General features: G+C 41.3%; 2 protein-coding genes across 3 annotated transcripts in view; one reads left to right on the forward strand and one right to left on the reverse strand.

The window, feature by feature from the left end:
• The window catches only part of LOC135078933 (protein gustavus), a 54354-nt gene extending 42247 nt beyond the window's left edge, over positions 1 to 12107 (forward strand). Inside the window, exons 3-6 of the mRNA XM_063973533.1 lie at positions 115 to 236; positions 3394 to 3655; positions 4119 to 4374; positions 8335 to 12107. Coding sequence (XP_063829603.1) covers positions 115 to 236; positions 3394 to 3655; positions 4119 to 4374; positions 8335 to 8471 — 777 coding nt within the window. The 3' untranslated portion in view covers positions 8472 to 12107. The remainder of the gene's footprint in view (positions 1 to 114; positions 237 to 3393; positions 3656 to 4118; positions 4375 to 8334) is intronic.
• Positions 12108 to 12142: 35 nt separating this feature from the next.
• Positions 12143 to 22605, reverse strand: LOC135078915 (uncharacterized). 2 transcript variants are annotated; one of them, XM_063973495.1, is made up of 18 exons: positions 22433 to 22605; positions 21995 to 22083; positions 21860 to 21903; positions 21469 to 21681; positions 21146 to 21237; positions 20888 to 21009; positions 20313 to 20741; positions 19803 to 20228; positions 19313 to 19432; positions 19050 to 19094; positions 18191 to 18829; positions 17709 to 17852; positions 17453 to 17636; positions 16968 to 17328; positions 16300 to 16465; positions 13718 to 13916; positions 13131 to 13263; positions 12143 to 12607 (listed from the first exon to the last, which is right to left on the reverse strand). In XM_063973495.1, exons 1-18 carry the CDS (start codon positions 22540 to 22542, stop codon positions 12473 to 12475), a joined length of 3651 nt encoding a protein of 1216 aa, XP_063829565.1. In that variant the 5' UTR covers positions 22543 to 22605; the 3' UTR covers positions 12143 to 12472. The 2 variants fall into 2 exon arrangements, with proteins under 2 accessions (XP_063829565.1, XP_063829566.1); XM_063973496.1 differs by lacking the exon at positions 19313 to 19432.
• Positions 22606 to 24323: the final 1718 nt, after the last annotated feature.

A 24323-nucleotide genomic window follows, 5' to 3' on the forward strand; every position in this document is an offset into this window, starting at 1 on the left:
AAAAAAAATAACATTATTCTATTTGACACTTGTCTGTGTGCCTTTTTGGGCAAAGACCTCCTCCGTTTCCACTCTCCTTTAATTTTGAACTAACAGTTAATTCCTCAATTCCAGGCGGTGGTTGCGCGCGAACTGGCGCCCGAGCCGCCGCGGCCGGCGCGCCTGGACGCGCTGCTAGATGCGCCTCCCGCGCACCCCGACCAGCAGATCAAGCATGCGTGGAATCCAGATGACAGGTGCGGCAATGGCATTTGTTTTTTTTAATAAGCAAGACACTGGCACTTGTTTTTTAATAAGCAAGACACCGGCACTTGTTTTTTTAATAAGCAAAAGAGGCTATAAGCTTTTATTACCAGAGAGATGATAGACCCTCAGGTGTAAGACCCCACAAGCTACAGACTTTTTTATTGACCGATAGCCTGATCGGCTTCTAAATTGCAGTTATCTTTCCCACGGGACAAACTTGACCTTCACTGGTTGGGTTTTTATTGGCGGTCAAGCTGTAGATCCTAGCTACACAGGAGTTGCAGCGGTGGGAACGTGATATGGGAATAGTCCCGTTTCTAATTTGCATAAGAAATCAGCCGACACCAAATCGGTGTAATGTGCGTAGGTACTTTAATGCTTGTTCATCAAGCGACTAGGTGTCTCACAATGCGTAGAGTCAAGCTTTTCGGAGATGATTGTATCATCTACGTTGAGATGAGAAAAACATGCGTGTGATTCAACAGATCGCGACCGTTCAGTGGCATCCGCTACAAAAGTGATTCGTACTCTATTTTTGATGTAAATGTAATATTATGTAAGACACACCATGAAGGGAATCCAGTTTTGTGGATTTTTCCTATGAAAATGAAATAGACCGCAAAGAACGTAATACTGTTGTAGGTAGGCATGCAAGTTTCGTGTCGTTTTCCGAGCAAACTTACATAGAACGTAACACTAGGCAAAGGTATATTTACATTCTACGTGACGTGCGTGGGGCGTGCGATACTGAGACACCAGCTAGTGTACATATCGCACACCCTACATAATTATATAAATTCGCCCTCAAACAATGTATTTTAAGTATCTCCGTCTTACTCGCTCTAGGATGGAGGGTACATCCGAAAGTTCCGAATTAGTATCTTTCTAATTAGATTTGCTATAACCACATAATAATAATGTACTTTCTGGGGGCACGGCAGTGCCCCCACCAAGTCGAGCAAAAAAGCGGCACGGCCGTACCATCCTTTTCTCGAAGCAATTCAGGCCATTTTCGACCGCCTGTAACTTCGTTGTGGATAAAACTAGAAGGCTGAATTTTCATTAGCTATGCAGGCATTGTAAAGACACGGTATATTTAAAATTTCATTCAATTTGAACCAGTAGTTTAAGAATTATAACGGGTCAAAGTTACTTAATTTTGTCACTCACTGACTGACTCACTGACTCACTGACTCACCGATCATCAAAACTCTAAGGCACTTCTAGCAGACCTAGAAGCTTCAAATTTGGAATATAAGTAGTGTTTGGTGTATGAATCAAGGAAAAACTAAAATATTTGGGGGCACGGTAGTGCAACCGCCAAGTCGAGTAAAATTTTTCAATTTCGGTCCAGTTTTCTAGATACATAACTGCTGTCTACAAAATACGAAAAGAAATGATATTTGGGGGCACGGTAGTGCAACCGCCAAGTCAAGTAAAATTTTTCAATTTCGGTCCAGTTTTCTAGATACATAACTGCTGTCTACAAAATACAAAAAGAAATGAGATCCCATCAAAAACAATACTTGTCAAAAAAACCAAGTCTCGCAACTCAGTTGTTCTACGTTAAAAAGTTGTGAGATCCATGTAATACCAAGTCCAGGCCAGGAAATCTTTAACGTTTTACATAAATATATTGACTTGGCCATCGCATGAAAACACGTGTAAATTAAATTATTTAGTGCGATGGCCAAGTCAATAATTTATGTAAAACGTTAAAGATTTCCTGGCCTGGACTTGGTATTACATGGATCTCACAACTTTTTAACGTAGAACAACTGAGTTGCGAGACTTGGTTTTTTTGACAAGTATTGTTTTTGATGGGTATAACTGACACGTAAGTATAATAAACACACAGAAATATTAGTGGTCAATGCTATGTTAGAGGAAAATTAAATACAGCACACTTAAATTCACCATTAACTCCTAAATCTGATGTAACGGTACTAAAACAATGGTTATTAAATACCACAATTTATTTTATGTGGTTAGAATGAATAAATTTGAATAATATTTCAGCAGGAGATAGTAGACGGCAGACAAAAGATAATAAAGAATGGAAGTTAATTGGACAAGGGAACGTCGATAACTATGAGTCCCCAAAAATAGGGCTTCCCTTGTTGGTCATAAATTAACCGCCAAGTTTTACATGGCTAATGATGCCAATTTGTTAATTACGCTCATATAAAATGTATTAATGACCTTACGTATAGTATGTAAACAGGAAACTACTTTGAACGGTACTCGTGACGCACAAAGCTGTTTTGTTACTGGAATCCCTGATCCCATATTTTTACAGAAATTAGTAATTGAAATAATGAAGTTCCACGATTCGTGGTCAACAGTTATGAATCTTGTAAATATAATTATGATAACTTGCAATGAATAACGTTGTCGCATTACGATAATTGCACCTTGCTTTTTGATTGGACTTGATTGAGCAGTGCAAATAATGAGCGCTATCAGTCGACGGTCGTATCATTACAGCTTGCAAAGGTTGCTCTTCAAAATAACTGTTTCGCCACTAATTGCTCCATCGTAAAGACAATGACTGCCGCGTCAGCCGTCTGAATGATGACCCAATCAAGTCCTCCCACCGGAAAAGATGTCGACAGGCGTCTAGCAGATGATATCTTTGATGAATAAGATTTTACGATGCTTTGGTCCAGCTAAGACAAATTGTTCTAAAGTTCTAAGAAATCTCTATGCATGAGACGCGAGACGGCATTGAGCGTATCAACCGTGACAGGCGCGTTGTTAACATGCAGCTATTTATATGCTTGATTTGTTTGTCAATAGGTAGAGGTAAATAAAATAAAATAATATATTGGTATAAAAATAAATGAGCAAGCCATATAAATCACAATGGGTCCGTTTGAAGTACGTATAGTAAGTTGCGAGAGTGAAGACATTTCATTGCAAGAGAGAATTCTCTCATTATAAATCTAAGCTGGATTCCAATATTATAGCAGGCGATAACTTTGAGTACTTTACAATCAAATACTTTCTTATATGACTTCCCTCCTGGGCAGCGAGGGTCGAGTCCTCCATTCGCCTCTAAACGATTGGAGAGGGTCGTCCTCCTGCAATGAAAACAATGATGTGACTACTAATGTGTGTACTTATAAGTTTCTTCGTAAATTCCAGATCACTAAACATATTCGTAAAAGAAGAGGACGCGTTAACGTTCCACCGACACCCGGTGGCCCAGAGCACGGATTGCATCCGAGGCCGAGTGGGCTACTCGCGTGGTCTCCACTGCTGGGAAGTGGTGTGGCCGGCGCGCCAGCGGGGAACGCATGCGGTTGTGGGCGTGGCTACGGCACACGCGCCGCTGCATTCCGTTGGGTACCAGAGCCTAGTCGGCGCCACGGACCAAAGCTGGGGATGGGACTTAGGCAGAAATAAGGTTGGTATCATGTGCTAGAATGTTCTGTGCCTGTAGAAAAGTTCACCTTCGTTTTGTTCAAAACGATTTGAGAAGTGAGAGTGTTAACCTACAGTCATTCGTTCTTGGGACGTCTGCAGCGCATGATATTGAATAACAGTGTAGAGAGAGTCACATGTATTGAGTGATGTTTAATCCTCTATCTCCCGTCCTCTCGACTTGCTTAGCGATATTACAAATGATGATGATGAAATCATCTACGAAGACGCTCATTCCCATTGGTTTACAAGGATTATCAGATGTTCCAAGCAGGCGCGGATCCAACCCCAAAAAAGGTTGTGGTCCCATCACTAATACTGTCGATCTCCATAAGATTATGTCCATTTTGCCCGCTATAGTGGATCCGCGACTGGTCCCAAGGATTATCAATCATAGTCATCATTACTTTCGTTCCTTTTCCTTAACAAAAACCTTCTATTTCCAGGTGTACCACAACGCCAAAGGCACGGGCGGCAGCGGCACGACCTACCCGTCTTTACTACGGCCCGACGAGCAGTTCTTAGTGCCAGACCGACTGCTCGTAGTCCTGGACATGGATGAAGGCACCCTGGCCTTCTGCGCTGACGGCCGTTACCTCGGAGTAGCAGCGCGTGGCTTACGCGGGAAAACGCTGTATCCTATCGTGTCGGCTGTGTGGGGACATGCAGAGATCACTATGAAGTACATCGGTGGGCTAGACCGTGAGTACATTTGAATATATCTCTTCTTGAACAAAGGACGTCCAGTGCTGGAGAAAGCCAGTTCTTAAGTGCTTGTTCACGTTGACTCGCGGGCGCGGTGGCGGGCGCGGTGACGAAATATCAAACATATGTAGTGATTCCAAGTGTTCACGTACGAAACGCACGTGCGGTCTAACTAGCGGGCAAGCTAGCGACTGGTGCGCGCGGAGCGCTCGCGGTAATTTCAACGCGTGAAGATGTTTGTGTGTGTTCATGTCAAACTAGCGGCGGCGCGCGCGTTTCACTCGCGACGTCAGGTAAGTTCAACCAGTTTGAACTTGTCGCTAGAAACGATAGTACGTCACACTCGCGCGAACGCCTGGTGGTTAATGTGAACACGAGCTCGCAACGTTTCCCGCGCCCGCGCGTACTTACGTGAACAAGCACTTAGTGCCTGACCGACTGCTCGTAGTCCTGGACATGGATGAAGGCACCCTGGCCTTCTGCGCTGACGGCCGTTACCTCGGAGTGGCGGCGCGTGGCTTGCGCGGGAAGACGCTGTATCCTATCGTGTCGGCTGTGTGGGGGCATGCAGAGATCACTATGAAGTACATCGGCGGGCTAGACCGTGAGTATCTTTGAATATATCTCTTCGTAAACAAAGGACGTCCAGTGCTGGAGAAAGCCAGTTCTTAGTGCTTGTTCACGTTGACTCGCGGGCGCGGTGACGAAATATCAAACATATGTAGTGATTCCAAGTGTTCACGTACGAAACGCAGGTGCGGTCTAACTAGCGGGCAAGCTAGCGACTGGTGCGCGCGGAGCGCTCGCGGTAATTTCAACGCGTGAAGATGTTTGTGTGTGTTCATGTCAAACTAGCGGCGGCGCGCGCGTTTCACTCGCGACGTCAGGTAAGTTCAACCAGTTTGAACTTGTCGCTAGAAACGATAGTACGTCACACTCGCGCGAACGCCTGGTGGTTAATGTGAACACGAGCTCGCAACGTTTCCCGCGCCCGCGCGTACCTACGTGAACAAGCACTTAGTGCCAGACCGACTGCTCGTAGTCCTGGATATGGATGAAGGCACCCTGGCCTTCTGCGCTGACGGCCGTTACCTCGGAGTAGCGGCGCGTGGCTTGCGCGGAAAGACGCTGTATCCTATCGTGTCGGCTGTGTGGGGACATGCAGAGATCACTATGAAGTACATCGGCGGGCTAGACCGTGAGTATCTTTGAATATATCTCTTCGTAAACAAAGGACGTCCAGTGCTGGAGAAAGCCAGTTCTTAAGTGCTTGTTCACGTTGACTCGCGGGCGCGGTGGCGGGCGCGGTGACGAAATATCAAACATATGTAGTGATTCCAAGTGTTCACGTACGAAACGCACGTGCGGTCTAACTAGCGGGCAAGCTAGCGACTGGTGCGCGCGGAGCGCTCGCGGTAATTTCAACGCGTGAAGATGTTTGTGTGTGTTCATGTCAAACTAGCGGCGCGCGTTTCACTCGCGACGTCAGGTAAGTTCAACCAGTTTGAACTTGTCGCTAGAAACGATAGTACGTCACACTCGCGCGAACGCCTGGTGGTTAATGTGAACACGAGCTCGCAACGTTTCCCGCGCCCGCGCGTACCTACGTGAACAAGCACTTAGTGCCAGACCGACTGCTCGTGGTCCTGGTCATGGATGAAGGCACCCTGGCCTTCTGCGCTGACGGCCGTTACCTCGGAGTAGCGGCGCGTGGCTTGCGCGGGAAGACGCTGTATCCTATCGTGTCGGCTGTGTGGGGACATGCAGAGATCACTATGAAGTACATCGGCGGGCTAGACCGTGAGTACCTTTATTTTGAATATATCTCTTCGTAAACAAAGGACGTCCAATGTTGGAGAAAGCCAGTTCTTAGTGTCAGACCGACTGCTTGTAGTCCTGGACATGGATGAAGGCACCCTGGCCTTCTGTGCAGATGGTCGCTACCTCGGAGTAGCAGCGCGTGGCTTACGCGGGAAAACGCTGTATCCTATCGTGTCGGCTGTGTGGGGACATGCAGAGATCACTATGAAGTACATCGGCGGGCTAGACCGTAAGTACCTTTATTTTTAACTAGCTTTCCGCCCGCAGCTTCGCCCGCGTGGAGTTTTGTCTGTCACAGAAAAACTATATCGCGCGCGTTCCTGTTTCAAAAACCGGGATAAAAACTATCGTATGTCCTTTCCCGGGACTCAAACTATCTCTATGCCAAATTTCATCAAAATCGGTTCGGTGGTTTTGGCGTGAAAGAGAGACAGACAGACAGAGTTACTTTCGCATTATCAGAAATGAGGAGATCCGCAGGAGAACCAAAGTAACCGACATAGCTCGCAGAATTGCTAAAATCAAGTGGCAGTGGGCGGGGCACATAGCTCGTAGAGACGATGGCCGTTGGGGCAGGAAAGTTCTTGAGTGGCGACCACGGGCTGGAAGACGTAGCGTGGGCAGGCCTCCTACTAGTTGGACCGACGATCTGGTAAAGGTCGCGGGAAGAGCCTGGATGCGGGCAGCGCAGGACCGTTCATTGTGGAAAACCTTGGGGGAGGCCTTTGTCCAGCAGTGGACGTCATTTGGCTGAAAAGAAAGAAGAAAGAAATATTAGTATAGATATATCTCTTCTTAACAAAGGACGTCCAGTGCTGGAGAAAGCGTCCCAAGGATTTCAACAACGACCGGTCTTGTGCTATCTGCATTCAGATGCTTCTCGCGCCTGCATTCAGGTGCTTTTCGCTACCTTTGTTAGATCGTCTATTCAATTAGAGAACCGAGAACTATTGTCTCAACAGCCATCAGTTCAAAAGTTCTGCGAGCTTTGAATATATCAAATGTTTTAATATCCTCCTTCTATATTCGGTTGTTGGTTCGTAAAAAAAGACTACACAGCCCTATTAGCCGCTGTACTTGTGTCTAATAAGATTCTATTAGCACACATTAATGTAGTCCGTTGTGTATATCTCATTCTTAAAAAGGTTCAGTATTGTTTTAGTTATCTCTGTTTCTCTCTGCAACGTCTGAGTCAATAAATTAACGCGAAGGGATAAATTGCTCCACACGTAGTTTTTAATCTGAGTGAGAGAGTCTGATGCGGGGAGCGCAGGACCGGTCGTTATAGAAATCCTTGGGGAAGGCCTATGTTTAGTAGTGGACGTCCTATCGCTGAAATCATGAGGATGACAGAGTCCGAGTCTGAGCCTTAGATTCAATCAACTAACGCCCGTATTCACAAACTATGCTTGCTAAGTGCACACTTGCACAGCGTTGAATAGAGCTCTGTGATTGGTTTATGTATCACCCTGTGCGTCCACGCGCACTGCGAGACCTCATAGTAATGTTTGTGAATACGGGCGATAATCTCCTTCTTGACGAGGCACTCGGGGTGTTCGATGTCATCTCCGAGGGTAGCTTTTCTGGCGATGTGCTTCCATTTCTGACGGTTAGAGGCGTCGCGAGTACACTGGACCATGGTGGACTCAGTAGCCTTTGTGACGGCGTCTATTCAGTAGATTCTATAAAAAATCGTTTATTAACTTCCTAAGTGACACATTTTGATTTACTTATTAATAATTTTGATTTTTTTTTCATTGAATCTGATTATGCAACATTGACTTTAACTTTAATTTGATTTGATTGATTATGCAGTATTATTGTAATTGATATTTTTTTTTATTTAATTTGTACACCGCAACGACATGTTGATACCATTTTAAATGCTGACTTAACACCTTAGGTATAGTTCCAAAATACTGAACTGTCCTATGCCTGACATTGACAGTGGGGCGCCACCGTCAAATCCGGATCGCTAGTTCCGATTTTTGCCATGTTAGAAACCATATAGTTGAACGATGGTAGCGCCCCCCTGTCATTGAGTTTGGTGGGACAGTTCAGCGTGGGTCATCTATACACATGTTTGAACAAATAAATGTATCTTTATCTTTGTAATTATGTCTCTTTTTCCCTCAGCCGAGCCCCTGCCGCTAATGGAACTGTGCCGGCGCGTGATCCGGCAGCGCGTGGGCCGTCCACGCCTGCGAGCCGCCGCGTCCCGCTTGGCTCTACCGCCCGCGCTCACCGCTTACCTGCTCTACCGTGCGCCCTAACGCCGCGTCCCGCCCGCGACCTCCGCCTCGCAATCCACGCCGCAGGTATAGCTCGCGCGACACGACTTGAGGCATCTACACGAGCAGAGAACTGGATACGAGCGATCACCGACTCGGGATAAGCTGACGTCACAAGCGAGCCCCTGCGTTGTCGTCTCGCAGACATGGTTGCCAGTGTATTTGAACTTGAATGTGTAGTGTTGTGTACGCCTCAACTTTCGTTGAGCGACCTATACAGCAGAGCACTCTCGCCCAGTAAGTGCCTCGGACGCGCTCGAAACCGAACTTTTGTGACACCCGAAAATATGCGCTAGTGACACGATGAAACTGCATAATTAAAGGTTAAGTTCACCGTACGTGCAATATACGAATTTTTTATTGACAAACAGGTTTATGTTGTAGATCGGAGGTGCCACTTATTAATGTAAAACGGTTGAACAGCACGTGATTGTAGTGTGCCACAAATGGAACGGTTGAGTGTCGCCTGATCCCCATTGCTTGAACAAAAGTCATGAGCCAGCGAAACGCTCGTGCGATCGCTGTGATAAGTCGATGTAAATCACAGCGATTGACGATGTTTCAATGAGCACTTTAGGAATGAACACATTTGGACGGGACGTCACAGTGATATTGTGTCGTTGACACATTTTCATTCTTTGGATATCAGAGACGTACGAGTTGCGTGAAGGCTTATAAGCGTCGTATGACAAGGAAATAGTTTATTTTATCTAAAGACTCTAAACGTACTACGTATTTGTTATACGACGCTGATATACTTGGGCGAGTGGCTCTGTCCTCAGCGAAACGCCGCAGTACCTGCAATCTCCGCTTCCAGATAATTGTAGCATAACAAATAATGGAATAGCACTGGTAGAAATTACTGAATTCGTAATATGACGATATTTTTAGAAGTTACAAAATAGATGATACAAATGCCTCCGTATTGCACCGTTAGTGACTACTCGATACTGGACCGGTCAGCGGATCAGTCGATGTTCGAGAATTATATGAAATGAGCTATTATGCCATTATTTTTATAAATGGCCTCCGCCCCACAAATGAAAACGCCAAAAGTTAATGTTTACTTCAATGTAAATTTTTCATAATATTTTACAATATATTATGAAAAATTTAATGTACACATTAAATTCGCAAATCGGCCCGGAGTATATTTAAACGCGGGTTGTTTTAGATGATTATTACGACGTTATTAGAATTTTCTATTAGCAAACTATTCGGGTTTAAATATACGTTTTGCGAAACGCAATCGGAGCAGTTTGTCGCAAATGAAACAATAAGCACGTCTCGAATCGATGTTTACCGTGATCTGGAGTTTGCTCGACTACCCATTGTTCATAACGAGCCCATTACGCGTGAAATGGTGATTTTATTTACAAAAAAGTACCCGACTCGAACGTAGTGCCTATTCAAATCCGTCCGCACGCCCGATCACGGTAAACTCTCCAGAAATAAACCTAAAATATAGAATAGATCTGTAGACAAATCATAGCAGGGTTTTAAGGATTATAAGGGCGAATCTCAACGAGATCACTCAACAAACAAACCTACATTTTCTATAAATTTTGTTATACCTGGCTTCCGACCAGTTAGCATCTTGTCCCTGCTCAAATAACGCGTACTTGATATACAGAGGCCACGGATCGTTGCAGCGGGTGTTAAAATTATATTGTATTGCATTTTTTTAGAATAAACATATTTAATGTATGTATATCCGAACGTATTATATCGCCCGCGAAAAAATATATTTTATACCGATTATAAAAATCCACGAATGCCTGAACATCGCCTGTGGACCAAATAATCGGTAGCAATCGAGCAATGAGAGCTCCAGAAGTTATTGCAAATCATTTTAGTTATAATTATTATTATTTCTACAATTCCAGCATAAATATCTTACTTTTATTTTAACGTTATCTGTGATAATTTTTACTATAATGACAAATTGAAATCAGCGAATTATTACTGAATTCAATGCATATTTCTCGTCCATTAATTTGTTGCATTGACGTCGAACCTCTCCGAGCCTCACTGTGCGGTGACTGCGGTATTTAGTGGCGGGCGAATGTGGTACTGTTCCGTTACCGAAATCAATCTATGGACAATTTATAAGCGATATTATAAGTTAGCTGTGGCAATTGCTGATATTGTGTTAACTTGATCAACTGTAATGCAACCGCACGTGTTATGAAGCCATATTGATCTCTTAAAATACAATCTCTGCTCTGACGCGGTGTCGTTGCAGAGACGCGTATTTTACTTGTTAAGGAGTAATGTAGAAGGAACAACAGCAAGTTATGATAACTCACGAGCCTCGGCAATTACTAATAACTATAATTAGGATGTCATTGTTCTTACAACAATCGCATTACGCCGGACCGCGGTCCGCGCCCTAGGCCAGTGTATCGTTGGCAATCTTACATACTATTTTATAGCTCATTAAGTGACTGGTTTATTATTTTTTTAGTTTAGTATCCTTAATTCCTATTGTAAAAACGTGTGAGTGTGTAATGTATATATTTACGATATACGCAATGTATCCACGAGAATAAGTGAATGTGTCACCCAGGGATTATTTTAGCTGTACATTTCTGAAACTTAGTGTATTTAGATTGGTATATTGCGAATTAATCTCTTCTCGTTATGTCTTCTTTTGCGACTCTTAGACTTATAGGTATAATGCAATAAATTAATGAAAATAGTATTTTCAAAGCACTGTACTAATCGAATCGTCAGCCATTTTTGACCCAAATTAGTTGTATCGTAAATTATAAAGATGTGTAAGTACTTCCATTTTAATAAGATTTTTTCATATGTAGATTGTACGGCAAAGTAGACATCCCATGTGGAGCTCACTATTGTTAAATGTTAATATTCACATTTTATCTCTCGCCTTCATGTTTTATATGTAATCACGTAGTGTAGTATCTGTTCAAGTGCAAACGCTACATTATTTTATATCGTTGTGAGGTTCCATGTGAATATTGACATAACGTGAGAATGACTATGATAAACTGCCAAATGCGACGTGAATGGACGTGCAGTGAGGTGCGAGTGCGAGTGAGAGCGAGTGCGCGAGGCGTGAGTGGGACGGATGAGTGCACGCGAGTGAGTCGAGTCCGATAGAAGGATATTTTCATTGTGTAAGAGATATAATCATGATAATATAATAAAATACACCAAGCTCGATGTACTGTTGACGCTGTCCTTTGCGCTAAACCCCTCAGAAGGACCAACACTCTCGTTTAAGCCCGTGGTTTTGTTTATCATTATGCGAACTTTAACTTGTCTCCCGCACTTCTCTCTATATCCTAACGACCGGGGGTTTACTGCGAAGGATTAGTATAGTAGCAAAAGTAACCGTTTGAATTTTATGAACCGTCAAATTTAGTCCTGTATATATAAAATATTATCATTTTTGCGGTGTTTAATGAATATATTTTAAGTGGAAATGCATTTTAGTTTTATAAGTTGTAGGCAATATATGAAACGGTCATTTCTAATGGATCACTGCGATCGACAGTCGAATCTCTTAGATACAATGATTTAAAAAAAATAGGAAAAACGATTGGAATAAATATAACTGGTTAAGAAAATAATAAATAATATGAATTAAAATTGCTTTTTATTTTGCTTTTATGAGTTTACACGTTAAGGACGGAATATAAATATGAAATTGATTTTTACATGTGAAAATATATCTATTACATCAGACTTATGCAATGAAATTGTTAATAGAAAAATGGTAATTAGAGAGAACATTTCATTACATTATCATAACCTAACATACATTATAATTACTCAAACAAAACTTAATTAACAATACATTTAAAATTAAATTAAATACTTATCTATCACATTAGTTCAAATTAAAAAGAGGTATGGTCACATAGGGACATGGTGTGTCATTTGTAAGAGACGGCACGTGCGCGGGTCTTTTGCGAAGAAAACCCTTTAGCTATGTGATCATACGTTAATACAGTTTAATCGCAAAGAGTGTGATGCTCAATCATGGTGTCGTCAGTTATGATGATGGTGTTCTCGTCAGCAAAGTCCTGCGGCAAATCAATTTGCGCCGTGAGCTCTTGCAAACCGCCTATCAGCTCGTTCAACGATGCCTGTAAAAAGATTTGCACTGTAATGAAGCGATAGTGAATACCAAGAGTTTTACAGTCAGCGTCAAATAGGCCGTAACACCCAAAGTGAAGTGGCAATGGGCAGGGCACATAGTACGCAGAACTGACGGCCGATGGGGCAGCAAGGTTCTGGAATGGAGGCCGCGTACCGGAAAACGCAGCGTGGGACGTCCACCTACAAGGTGGACCGACGACATCGTAAAGGTAGCAGGAAAGCGCTGGACGCAGGCCGCTACCAATCGATCAACGTGAAAAGCATTAGGGGAGGCCTATGTTCAGCAGTGGACGTCCTATGGCTGAAATGATGATGATGATGACCCAAAGTGGCCAATAAGTTCGCAACGCGTCTTTGTTACAATTGGAATAAGGTTGGGTTGTCAACTTAGTGGCCACTTTGGATGTCACGAATTATTTGAGGCTGACTATTATCCTCTGCATTTTTGCATCGCACACACATAAAATACTGATAATAATGATTCTATTAAAATTTTCAACTTTAACTAACCTTAGTTTCTTTGAAGTCAACTAGACGAACATCCATGTTGGGGTCTTCACCTTCAAACTGGCCAGCCAGCACTTTCAGATGGTCTGGCAGCATGGAAGTATCCAGTTCCCCATTCGACTCGTCTTTCAGAACCCTGAAAGAAAATTATTTATGAGAGGAAGGCTTTGGTATCTTACAAGCACTTGCAATAGTTTTCAATTCAAAAATGTTGGGGGTAGAATCATGAGAAAAAAGAACCTTAGGGCATACCCTAATTTAGGTAATTTCAATAGACAAAGTAGATACTTGAGTTTATTAAAAACTTGAAACAGTCACTCGCCCGGCAAGCAGAATATCGTAGCTTCAAATGCTAGAGTCAATTGAAAATTTTCAAGTTAAAGAAAAGCCTCCGCTGAATAACCGGCTCATTCACCTGCATAAGGCCGAGTTGCACCATATTACTTTAACTTTAACAAACGTCAAAAATCTGTCAAACGCCATACAAATAGCACCGGTTATCGTTATAGTTACCGTTAAAGTTAGTTGGTGCAACTCAGCCTAAGTGGTTATAAGGCTTTAGGGCCTAAAATGTAATCCTAACAACTTACTTGAGTATCCTCCGCCTCGTGTATTCCGCGCCCGTAAGCACGGTGACGGTAGCCAACGCGCTGCAGGCGGGAGCGTCGCGCGCTCGTCGCTCCACACGCGCCCAGTCTACTGCCAGCGACAAGCAGTGCCGTGTCCGACCAGCCACCACGTGGCACCCGCCCGAGAGACGCGCGCTGTTCGCCACGCATCTGTATTGGACTGAGAATGCAAAACATTTAGACCAATAATTATTAACACATAAACGAGCCCTTAAAAATATCTCTAAATGTCTCCTTAAATTTCGGGCTCTGCCAGCGCTTCAAGACAAACGTAACACTTAAGACCCCTCCTGGACCCCAGGAAGGTCCTGCGTGTGGCAAATAATATTTACGTCATTATTTAAAAAAAAGTTTTACATGATACTGAGAGTCGAGAGAAGATAGAACATTAAATAGCGCCAGCGACAGACAGTGCCGAGTCCGACCCGCCACCACGTGGCACCCGCCCGAGAGACGCGCGCTGTTGGCCACGCATCTGTATTGGACTGAGAAAGAGTAAAATAAGCCATACATCTGTATTGGACTAATAAAAGAAGGATGGAAACAATTTAACAGCGTCAGCGACAGGCAGTGCCGTGTCCGACCCGCACCCGTCAAAGAGCCGCGCATCTGTATTGGACTGAGAGAAAGTAGGAAATAATAAGACATCTATATTGGACTAAAAGAAGGAAGGGAATAACCCGACCCGCCACCACGTGGCACACGCCCGAGAGCCGCGCGCTGTTGGCCACGCATCTGTATTGGACTGAGACAGGTAGGTCTTTTAAAGATTTTTTTAATTCGATTCAATTAAACTCATATTCATTTTGTGTGACGTATTTCCGAGCATACCCACTACGCAGCTCACTTTAATTGTTGCGAGTCATTTTGGCTTAGTTCCTTGGCTCGTACGGACAACAGCACATCAAATTAATCACAAAGGCGTCGTATCTCGTAATTGCTGTCGACTACATTCGGAGCTCGTGACTCATCGTTTTCAACATGACTAGTGGCAATAGTGGCAAAGTTAGACTTGTGCGAGCGCTTGTATTCCCCATTTTTCTTTACGCAGCAGAGACATGGACAGTACGCGACTTGGAAAAGAGGAAGATAGATGCCCTAGAGATGTGGTGCTGGAGAAAGATGCTCGGGATATCATGGACAGAGTTCCTTACCAATGTGTCAATACTCCAGGAGCTCGGTGTCACTAAGCGTTTATCAACCGTAGTACAGTCGCGCATACTGCAATACTTCGGACATGTCTCGAGGCGGGATGATAACTCCATAGAACGACTGGTCGTCCAGGGAAAAGTCGAAGGAACCCGATCGCGTGGCAGGTCACCAATGCGTTGGACCGACCAAGTGAAAGCAGCAGTGGGAGACGGCTTATGTGACTGCACCAGACAGTCTACCAATAGAGAAAGATGGAGGGAGATCGTGCGGAGAGTTGTATCCGCCTCTACAACCGATGTGAACAACGCCTCAACGTGACCACGACCGCTCTGCCAAGAGCGTAATGAATAAGAAGAAGAAGAAGTGGCAATATAATACTGAAGAGGAAGTGCGGTGTAAAATACAATAGAGAAAAAGCTGATGAAGAAGCAAGGGAGGTAGATACATTTATCACTAACTAGCTGACCCGGCGAACTTTGTTCCGCCTTAATGGCAATAAATAAGCAGACTTTTTTTTTTTTATTTCGAACGGGATAAAAAGTATCCTATGTCCTTCTCCTGGCTCTAAACTACCTCCCTGACAATTTTCAGCTAAATCGGTTCAGCCGTTCTTGAGTTATAAGTGGAGTAACTAACACGACTTTCTTTTATATATATATAGATAATTGTAATTGGGCAAAACATTTCGTAAAGATTAGGGTAAGCAAAGTAGACACATTATTCAGCAATAACTGTATACTCACTAGGCATGGAAATGATTGCTATTTTTCATTCATTTTCATTCTATGAAATGATGATTTTTTTTTCATATGATTTCACATGCGAAATTTCACAGGCAATGATTTTTATTCGCAGTGTTTTAATGTAGCTCTTTCATATAATGTGCTACTTTTAATGAAGTATGAATTATGATGAAGGATTGCTAATTATCTAAAATATGAAATGTATCAATATCTGTTTCATTTATGTCGCACAACAAAAAACAAACAGTTTCACAGCACATTGATAACCGCGCGACTAATGAAAATCATTCATTTCATCTGCCTGCTATCTAATGAAATCACACGAATCATGACAAGGAAATCTAAACCTTACACCCTTGAGTTTAAAGTTCATATTTAAAATGCCCAGATTCGTCCGTCATCACATCTCTTGTCCTTTTCTAACACGCACATGATCAAATCATTCCTTCTTACTCGCTCGGTCGCTTCGCAGAGCTGCGCTCACGAACTTCGCTCGAATGAATGAATGAAATTCATGTGATTCGTGATTTCGTTGACTGTGAAATTATAGCAGTCTATGTGAAGTAAAATAGCAGGTGTGATTAATGAAATTCATTTCATATGATTTTTCACCTGCTATTCATGAAATGTTCCATGCCTAATACTCACGGTTGAAGTGTACAGTAGCACATACGAAGGCAGGCGCAGGCGCCTTGTTGTAGAGAGCTAAGGCTACCGGCGCGCGCGCCGCCGCCCGAACCAAGGCGGTTGCGCCGTACGTCACCAGCCCCGACCAGCGCAGGCCTTCGCCCCCCGAACAGCCGTGGAGCCTCACCTGGGAACATTTCGTAAGTTTTAATACATGAGTTTGTTCATATAGCCCCAAACTAAGCAAAGGATGTGTTGTAACGACTAGGTATGTATAAAATATACTGGCAACGAATAGCCGAACGGTGAAGGGGTTTTGGTTCGACTATTGTGGTGAGCTCACTCGTGACACAAGCATATTTACCTTAGTACGAGGGGAGGGGCTAACGGGACTATAATTATTATTTGTACAATAACAAATTACTAATAATATTTTTTAATAAAAAAAAGAAACTACCAGGATCTGTAGGTATAAAAAAAGCCTTGGGTTATGTAGTCAATTATGGAGAGACACTAGTGCATGCCGTCGGCCTGCGAGCATTAGATTTGGTTAGCGTAACGTAAATAAACCTAAAATGCCGTTGGGCATGGTGCGACACCAGGCAAAGTTGCAGTGATCCACGTCAGTTCCATATCGCAGTCTTCATTAAAACTAATTTACATTATTCTACAAATCTGATATGACTAACCTTTCTTGAAACATCACTATTCTTATCGAAAACCAGATGTAGAGTCGCGGTCTGTGGTGCACTGGAGCTTGGATTGAAGAGCAAAGGCAGAGGTCTACACTCGCAAGGCCCGAACGCCAACAAATAAGTCCCTCGGGGTTCGCCAGGGAGGTCTACTGAGAACCCATCTCCAACTATCTGACACTTGATATGCACTTTCCTATTCGTGCTATTCTTCAAACTGATTTCTTTACGGCCCGGTCGAATCCACGATATAGAATTGTGGTTCGTTTTTATGGGGAACATCTTGGGTTTATCAGCACCGCCCGATATATCAATGGTGGTTTTGGCACCTGAGGTAATTTCTTCGAATGTTATGGTCCTGTAAGTAAAAAGTAACAATTCAGGTTTTTAAATTGGTGTCATGTGTGGTAGTTTTAGTATCTCAACACAGAAAAATGGCAAATTATACAAGTAAAATTAAAGAATTTATAAAGAAAACTTACGCCTCAGAAATGGAGTCATCAGAGCCTGTATAAACCATGTTAATATTTTTCGAAGTTCCAGGTCTGAGGTCGAATTTTGATGGCGATATTTTGAACGGAAAGTTTTGTCCTGGGGCAAGCTTCAGTCTCATATTCCAAACGCCTGCTATGGTTCCAGTATTTGATACTGTTATGCTCTTGGGATCTAAAAAAAATCGAATATTAGCAGTAATTCTACTTATGGAATTTAAGTTGCTGAATCGCTAAGTATACTTGCCATGAGTGAGATGAACTTTTTCGCCAGCAGATTCAATTACAAGATTCACACTGCCAACTACACCAATGAGCTCAATTCTCCTTAATATTGTCTTGACTCCTATCAAGTTAACATTGAGCATACCAGTAAATGATGCTGTATTTGCTGAAAAGATAAATGTTTTTAAGATTTTGCGTTATTTATTTGATATACAGGGTGTTAGGTAAATGGGTATATGAGCCGACACTAGCCCATGTTAACATGGGCATATATATAAATGGTATGGTGAAGTCAGAAAATTGATATCTTCATTTTGATTATTTTAATTTTCATACAAATCGGATTTTATAAAATTTATTTTGTATGAAAATTAAAAAAAATAAAATGATGATATCAAATTTCTGACTTCACCATACCATTTATATGACCATGTTAACATGGGCTAGTGTCGGCTCATATACCCATTTACCTAACAGCCTGTATACAAAATAAATGTAACTTACATAGCTGTAAATCAGCCAGTTTCGGGGCACTAAACCCAATGGTGACTTTGATGGCGTTGCCGCTGGAAAGCCTGCACAGTTGCTTATTCATAACTTTATTTTTGCCTTTCCCTTGGGCCGGTGGTTCCTCCGTCGACGCTTGACGTTCCGTCAGCACTTTGGTAACATCGCTCTTTTTCATTTCCTGAACGTTCTTTATAGAGAACATGCTGTCCCCTTCAGAGATAGAGAGGTCTAATTGCAAGTCCATAGGGCAATCGCTCATAAGCACAAACGATTTGGTCAGGAAAGAAGCTTCGGCTGTCGGTGGAAAGCAAAGTTTGTTGACTCCGTCGCAGGACACCGCTTGTATCGCAGGCATTTTGATGTTAACGGGAACAGAGCCCGTTTGTTCCACATCCACGTCTATGGACGCGTCTCTGAGACACATGGTAAAAGGCAAAGCCGTGTTCAATTCAACACTCGATGTTAGATGCAGGGTAAACTGTTCCGATTTCCCCGGCGAGAGAAGTATCGGGAAGCGCGGTAGTTCCACTGTGATGTGTTCGTTGTTCTCGCGCAGATCGTCGAATTGGAATTTGGCGGTCAACCAACTGTCGGTTAGCGTTGTGACTGTGACCGTGACGGGGCAGCTTACGCCTGAAATTATATTTTTTCTTTAAAGTTTAAGTTCCTTTCAATGGACTTATGTGTGGCACTAAGGTCAATATAACCGAGGTCTCATGTTATGAGCCGTCTTTTGGCATCAGAAAAGCTTCAGTCATACCAAAGGTTAACACAGTTATCACTGTGTTTTGGCGAGACCTATTTTGGTTTAAATTTAAAATATTTTACTCAGTAACGATAAAGGAGAACTTACCAACGAATCCATTAGCTGCTGTCGACACAATATCTGCCAATTGTTCTGTAATCACAATAGAATTCACTCTGAGACTGATTACTTTTCTAAATAATTTAATTCTAATATATTATCAGTAAAATAATGGTGTATTAGATGGTTACTTGATGATGGTTTAGACGTGGCTTGGCATTTTTTTTAATTATTGGTTATTTTGGTGAAGATGCGTGTTAATAGCGAGTTAGTTTATTAATTTAGACCCAGTAAGAGTGCGCCCCACCAACCTTTAGCCAAGCCCTCCTGTTTCAGACGCTTCTGAAGTAAGACCTCGTGCCAATCTACGGATCTATCTAACTCTTTGTACTCTACGTTTGGAGAGGGTGCATGGGATGTATTAGGCTCGCCTGAAATCGTAACTACGCTTATACTGATGGTAGAAGACAAATTTTGTCATAACAAATTAATAAACGACAATGCAAACACGTTAAAGGAACTGTATCTATAACAAACTAAATAAAACCGACATTATTTTACATTATAACTAAGATTCATACAAAATTACATTGCTGCAACTTTCTAATAAAATTCAAATGCAAGGAGGTACATGAAATTTAAAATCATGTCATAGTTTTTATTTAATATTTAGATCAATAAAAGGTTTTCTCTAAGTTTCAATTATCTACAGGGCTGTTTCTGAAAATAGCTCCATATCACGACCAAACACTTGTAGGACATTATAGCATTCTTATACTACAAATAGGTGAAGTAACATACCTTTACTACTATGCAGAGGGCTGTCTCCAGACTTGAAACTTGTGAAATTCTCCTGAACCGTACTAAGAGTGGACTGGCTTTTACTGGACGGTGACTTAGATCTAGTCTGCCTTTGTTTCATTTTGACATCCTCTTCACTTGGCGCCTCACTTCCAAGCGTATGTTCGGTAACTACCAACGCTGGGAGATCTTTGGGTTCATCGCTACTTATTTTCAACTTATCAAGAGCTATGACAGTGTTAACACTGCCGGCAGAGCTAGCTGTCACAGACTTCTTTGAATCTCTTAAAGTTGCGACCTGAACTTGATTGGCCATTCTGTCTTGGGTGTTCATGTGAAGTTCTGTTAATGGTTGCTTGCGGTTTATAGCTCTTTTGGAATTGCCAAGCTGAAGCATATCTGTAACACTTACATTGGATTGTTTACCTGAAAAAGAAATCAATATTAAAGATCATATGTTTCGTCTTGCAAAGAAATAATGTGAAAACATGATTTTTTATAGTAATTTACCAAGATAGTCCGCAATTTTGGAGATGCTCAGTGAATTTTCAACAGATCCTTCAGTGTCATCGGTTATCATTCTTAGTGAAGACTGTAGATTCCTGAGCAAAACATCTGTAGGCTTAGATGAACTGAAAGTTTTTTGACTGCTCGTCACTGGGTTAAGTGTAGATGTAGAACCATATTTATGTATATCGCTATTTATAGTTGGATTTTCAATTTTTGTAGTTAATCTGCCACTAAATGCGTCGTGTTTGGAACTCGCTACATCGCAATTGTTTTGTTTCTCCATTATGGTGCTAAGATTATTGATAATACGATTTTCAGGCACTTTCTCAGTGGTGCGAGACTGTTTCACTGGTACACTGTCTAGGGTCTGATCCATTTTGTACACATTTGTTTCTTTTCCTGCATACTCTAATGCTGTACTTGAAGAAACTGAAAAAATAAATAATGTAGAGGTAAAAAGATGTGTTGCTAAGTTCATAAACTAAATACACAAGAGTAAAAAATACTTTTTGTGGAGGGACAGAAAGAACTATCAAATAAGATAATATCAATAAGTAAGAAAACAAAATATTTACCTTCTGTAATACTTGGACGAAACAATGATCTGTCAGGGCTATCAGTCTTTCCCAACATTTTACCAAATTCAGGACATCTGTGCTTGAAGTATGCCCCCACCGACATATTTGAATTGTTAATTCTAAAATAAAACAAAAACGTTTTTAGTGATAAATTAAGTGATATAAGTTGACCCTCTTTTCTACAATAGATTAAACTTTACTTAAAATAATCAGTCTTAAAATAATAAAGATTATTCTATTCTATTCTATTCTTACGTAGAGTTATCAGCGAAATTATTCTGAGTGTTTGGCACAGGAAGAGGTGCTTCTCTCATCATTAATGATGCCTCATCTGCTGTCAGGTCCCTCTGAAACAATTATCACAACAACATTAGAACTTATAGATAAATTAAAAACTTACAAATGACTTATCTACAATGTTTTCTATAGTACTTATTGCAAGTAAAATAATTTTCAATATCTGATCGTTGTTAGACTTTAGCTACAATTTACCAGCTACATTATTTAACTTTTATTGACAAGGGGTAATTGTATAAAGTTTCAAATTATGTAAGAAATTTTAAACCATTGACACAAACCTTTGAATGAAACGAATAATTAGTTGCAATTGAATGTCTCATGATATCATTAATCTCCGATGTTTGCTTGTCCATCTGGTTGGTGATACTGTCCAGGACTGAGGAATGTCGTCCCAGGTCCTCAAACGTTCTGGTCGTTCCCAGATCAATCATAGGCTTCACCTCCTCAGTGCCAGTGGACCGACCCGTCATCTCTCCAGGATTAAAAGCAGTCTGTGAAAGTTAATTATGTGTTTTCAATAAACTACAAAATGTAAAAACTATCGAACTAATTTTTTTATTTACTCACAATTGAAAAAGTTGTTTTAAAGGTATAAAAAAGTCCCAGATCATAATACAACTGATAAAATCATGATCAATATTTATTTAGGCAGACAATTACAATACTTACAGATTTACTCAGAGAAATATTGTCAATTCCAGACTCTCCAAACCCTGCAATAGAGAATGGGAACACTTATAATACATTATTATGGAGTTAATTAAATTCTGATTCATTTAAGTAACAGAGAAGAGAAAGTCCTACCTTCAACTTTGTCCAAATCTAAAATACCTGATGAGGACTCATAATTTGTGCTGGTTTTATTCATTGAAGCTCCTGGATTTGCAGTAAGGCTGTAAAACATAAGAATGGTGTTACTTAATAAATACAAATAATTACACCTAGATATTCGGAGTTCTTTAATTAATTAAACAGAAAACATTGACTCATCTGAGTACGCATGTACGTAATTAAGGTTACATGAAGAAAACTAGTTAAAAATCTGATAATGCTGGTGACAACTAGTAAAAAAACAGTGCCTTTGTATATTCTTGTATTCACTTCCAGACCAATTATGATTCTAGCATTTTATATTATGTGTAACATGGGTAATTAGGTAAGTATATATCTCTATAATTAACTGTACATAAGTACTTGTTTTAATCAAATAGCGGCTGTTAGAAAACCCAAACAGAAACTTACCGTTTCAAATCTTCATCGTTTAGTAAACATCGCCGCGAGAGATTGAAAGATTTGTCTTCTGCTAAATGGATAAGTCTTCGTATCTTATTTGGAGTTAATGGATTATCCATATTTCAATCACAAAATATCAGAATAAATCGTCAGCAATACACCACAACAAAATGTTCGTTGATAAATTTTTTTTTTTTTTTTTTTTTTTTTTTTTGGACTATCCCGCGGATTTATTGCCGCGGTGATTCTGCCAATGTCAAGTGTTTAAGGAGACACATACTTTAGTCCGCTTCAGTAATATTTTAGATAGGTAAACTAATGCAGCAGTTTTTTCCCTTTCGTTTTTTTTTTTTTTTTTTTTAAACCTTAAAACCACCACCTAAAACAACAACAAACATCACAGTCAAACGACACAACAATTATGTTAATAGGGAAAGAGGAGTTAGAATAATTATAGTTTGATGTCAAAGACAGCACAATATTTACTTAGATATTTAATACAAAAGTGTTGAGTTAATATATATTGGAAGTTGAAAGGACGAGGAGTTTTAAGGGGAAGGATATCATATAAAGAAACAGAATAATTTTTACAATTAAAGAAAATATGCTCAGGGGAACCTTCGTCTTCTCCACAATCACATAATGGGCTATTTCTCACATTAATTTTATGGAGGAAAATTGGAGTGCATGCGTGACCAATGCGAAGACGGCATATCGTTGACACTATGCGTTTATCTATCCCTTTCTGTTTAAAAAACCACGGTTTTCTGGGAATTATTGGTTGGATGTTGGCATAGTGTCGACCTTTTGTTTTAGACGATTCGTTGAAACGGATCTGCCATTGGTCAACAAGGTCTCTGAGTGCTAAGGGTAAAGTGTCACAAGCATATATCGTATTAAGAGGAGACCCTGCATGTGCAGCTTCTCCCGCCCATAGGTCAACCTGTTCATTGCCGCGGATACCACTATGACCTGGAATCCACCCTAGTGCAACCTGAATGTCTTCACTGTGACAACGAAAGAGAATGTTTTTAATAGCCAGCAGGGTAGGTGAGATTAGCTTACTTCTGAAGATATTACTAGATAAGGCCTGTAGGCAACTCTTTGAGTCTGAAAGAATGATAGACTTATTTAATTTATGGGAGAAAACATAAGAAAGAGCCTCTAGAATAGCCAGCGATTCACCTGTGTAAACAGAAGATTCTTTTGGAGACTTAAAGCTTAAAAGAACTTTAAATTTAGGAATCCATACCGCACTACCAACAATTCCATCCTCTGAAGACTTAGAGGCATCCGTGTAGATAGGTAGCCAGTGTTGCCAATCTCTAGCTAAGCATTCAGTAAGTTTGGAATCAGCCGCAAGGTCACCTTTTGAGATACCTAAATCTAAGAGAACATGGGGTGGAAAGATCAGGGCATCATAATCAGTTTGGAATATAGGGTTTTGATGAAACGTAACTACGGGGTGGGACAGTGAAGAAAGTTTTCTAAGACTAGTTATTAATCTAGGGGGCTCTTTATGGGACCAGTATTTGCAAGAGGGAAGAGAAATTAAATCAGATAGATCTTGGAGTCGGGGTATCAGAGGATGACGGGCAAATTGGCTAACTTTAAATGTGAATCTATCAGACAAATATTGACGTCTAAGATCTAGAGGAGGGTCTACACTCTCAACTTGTAGTGCATTTTTAGGAGAGGACCGCATAGCTCCCAAGATAATTCTTAGACCTTTAGCTTGAATTTTATCTAATTTCGACAATGCTTCTTTACTGCAGGGTTCTAATAGAAAAGACCCATAGTCAAGATGGCTACGAACTACTGCATTGTATAATAGTTTTTGGCAATAAGGATGGGATCCCCACCAGACTCCAGAAAGGGATTTAAGAATGTTGATACCCTT

The sequence above is a fragment of the Ostrinia nubilalis genome, chromosome 15, assembly GCF_963855985.1.
Source record: "Ostrinia nubilalis chromosome 15, ilOstNubi1.1, whole genome shotgun sequence".
NCBI classification, from domain to species: Eukaryota; Metazoa; Arthropoda; class Insecta; order Lepidoptera; family Crambidae; genus Ostrinia; species Ostrinia nubilalis.

Bases quoted from the DNA above. Each gene is read 5' to 3' on its own strand.
- LOC135078915 (XM_063973495.1), bottom strand. From the start codon at position 22,542: ATGGATAATCCATTAACTCCAAATAAGATACGAAGACTTATCCATTTA. The intron at 21,010-21,145 runs GTAAGAATAGAA...GTTTTATTTTAG, and splicing joins AATTTCGCTGATAACTCTAC to AATTAACAATTCAAATATGT. The intron at 12,608-13,130 runs GTTAGTTAAAGT...ATCTTTTTACAG, and splicing joins TTGACTTCAAAGAAACTAAG to GCATCGTTGAACGAGCTGAT.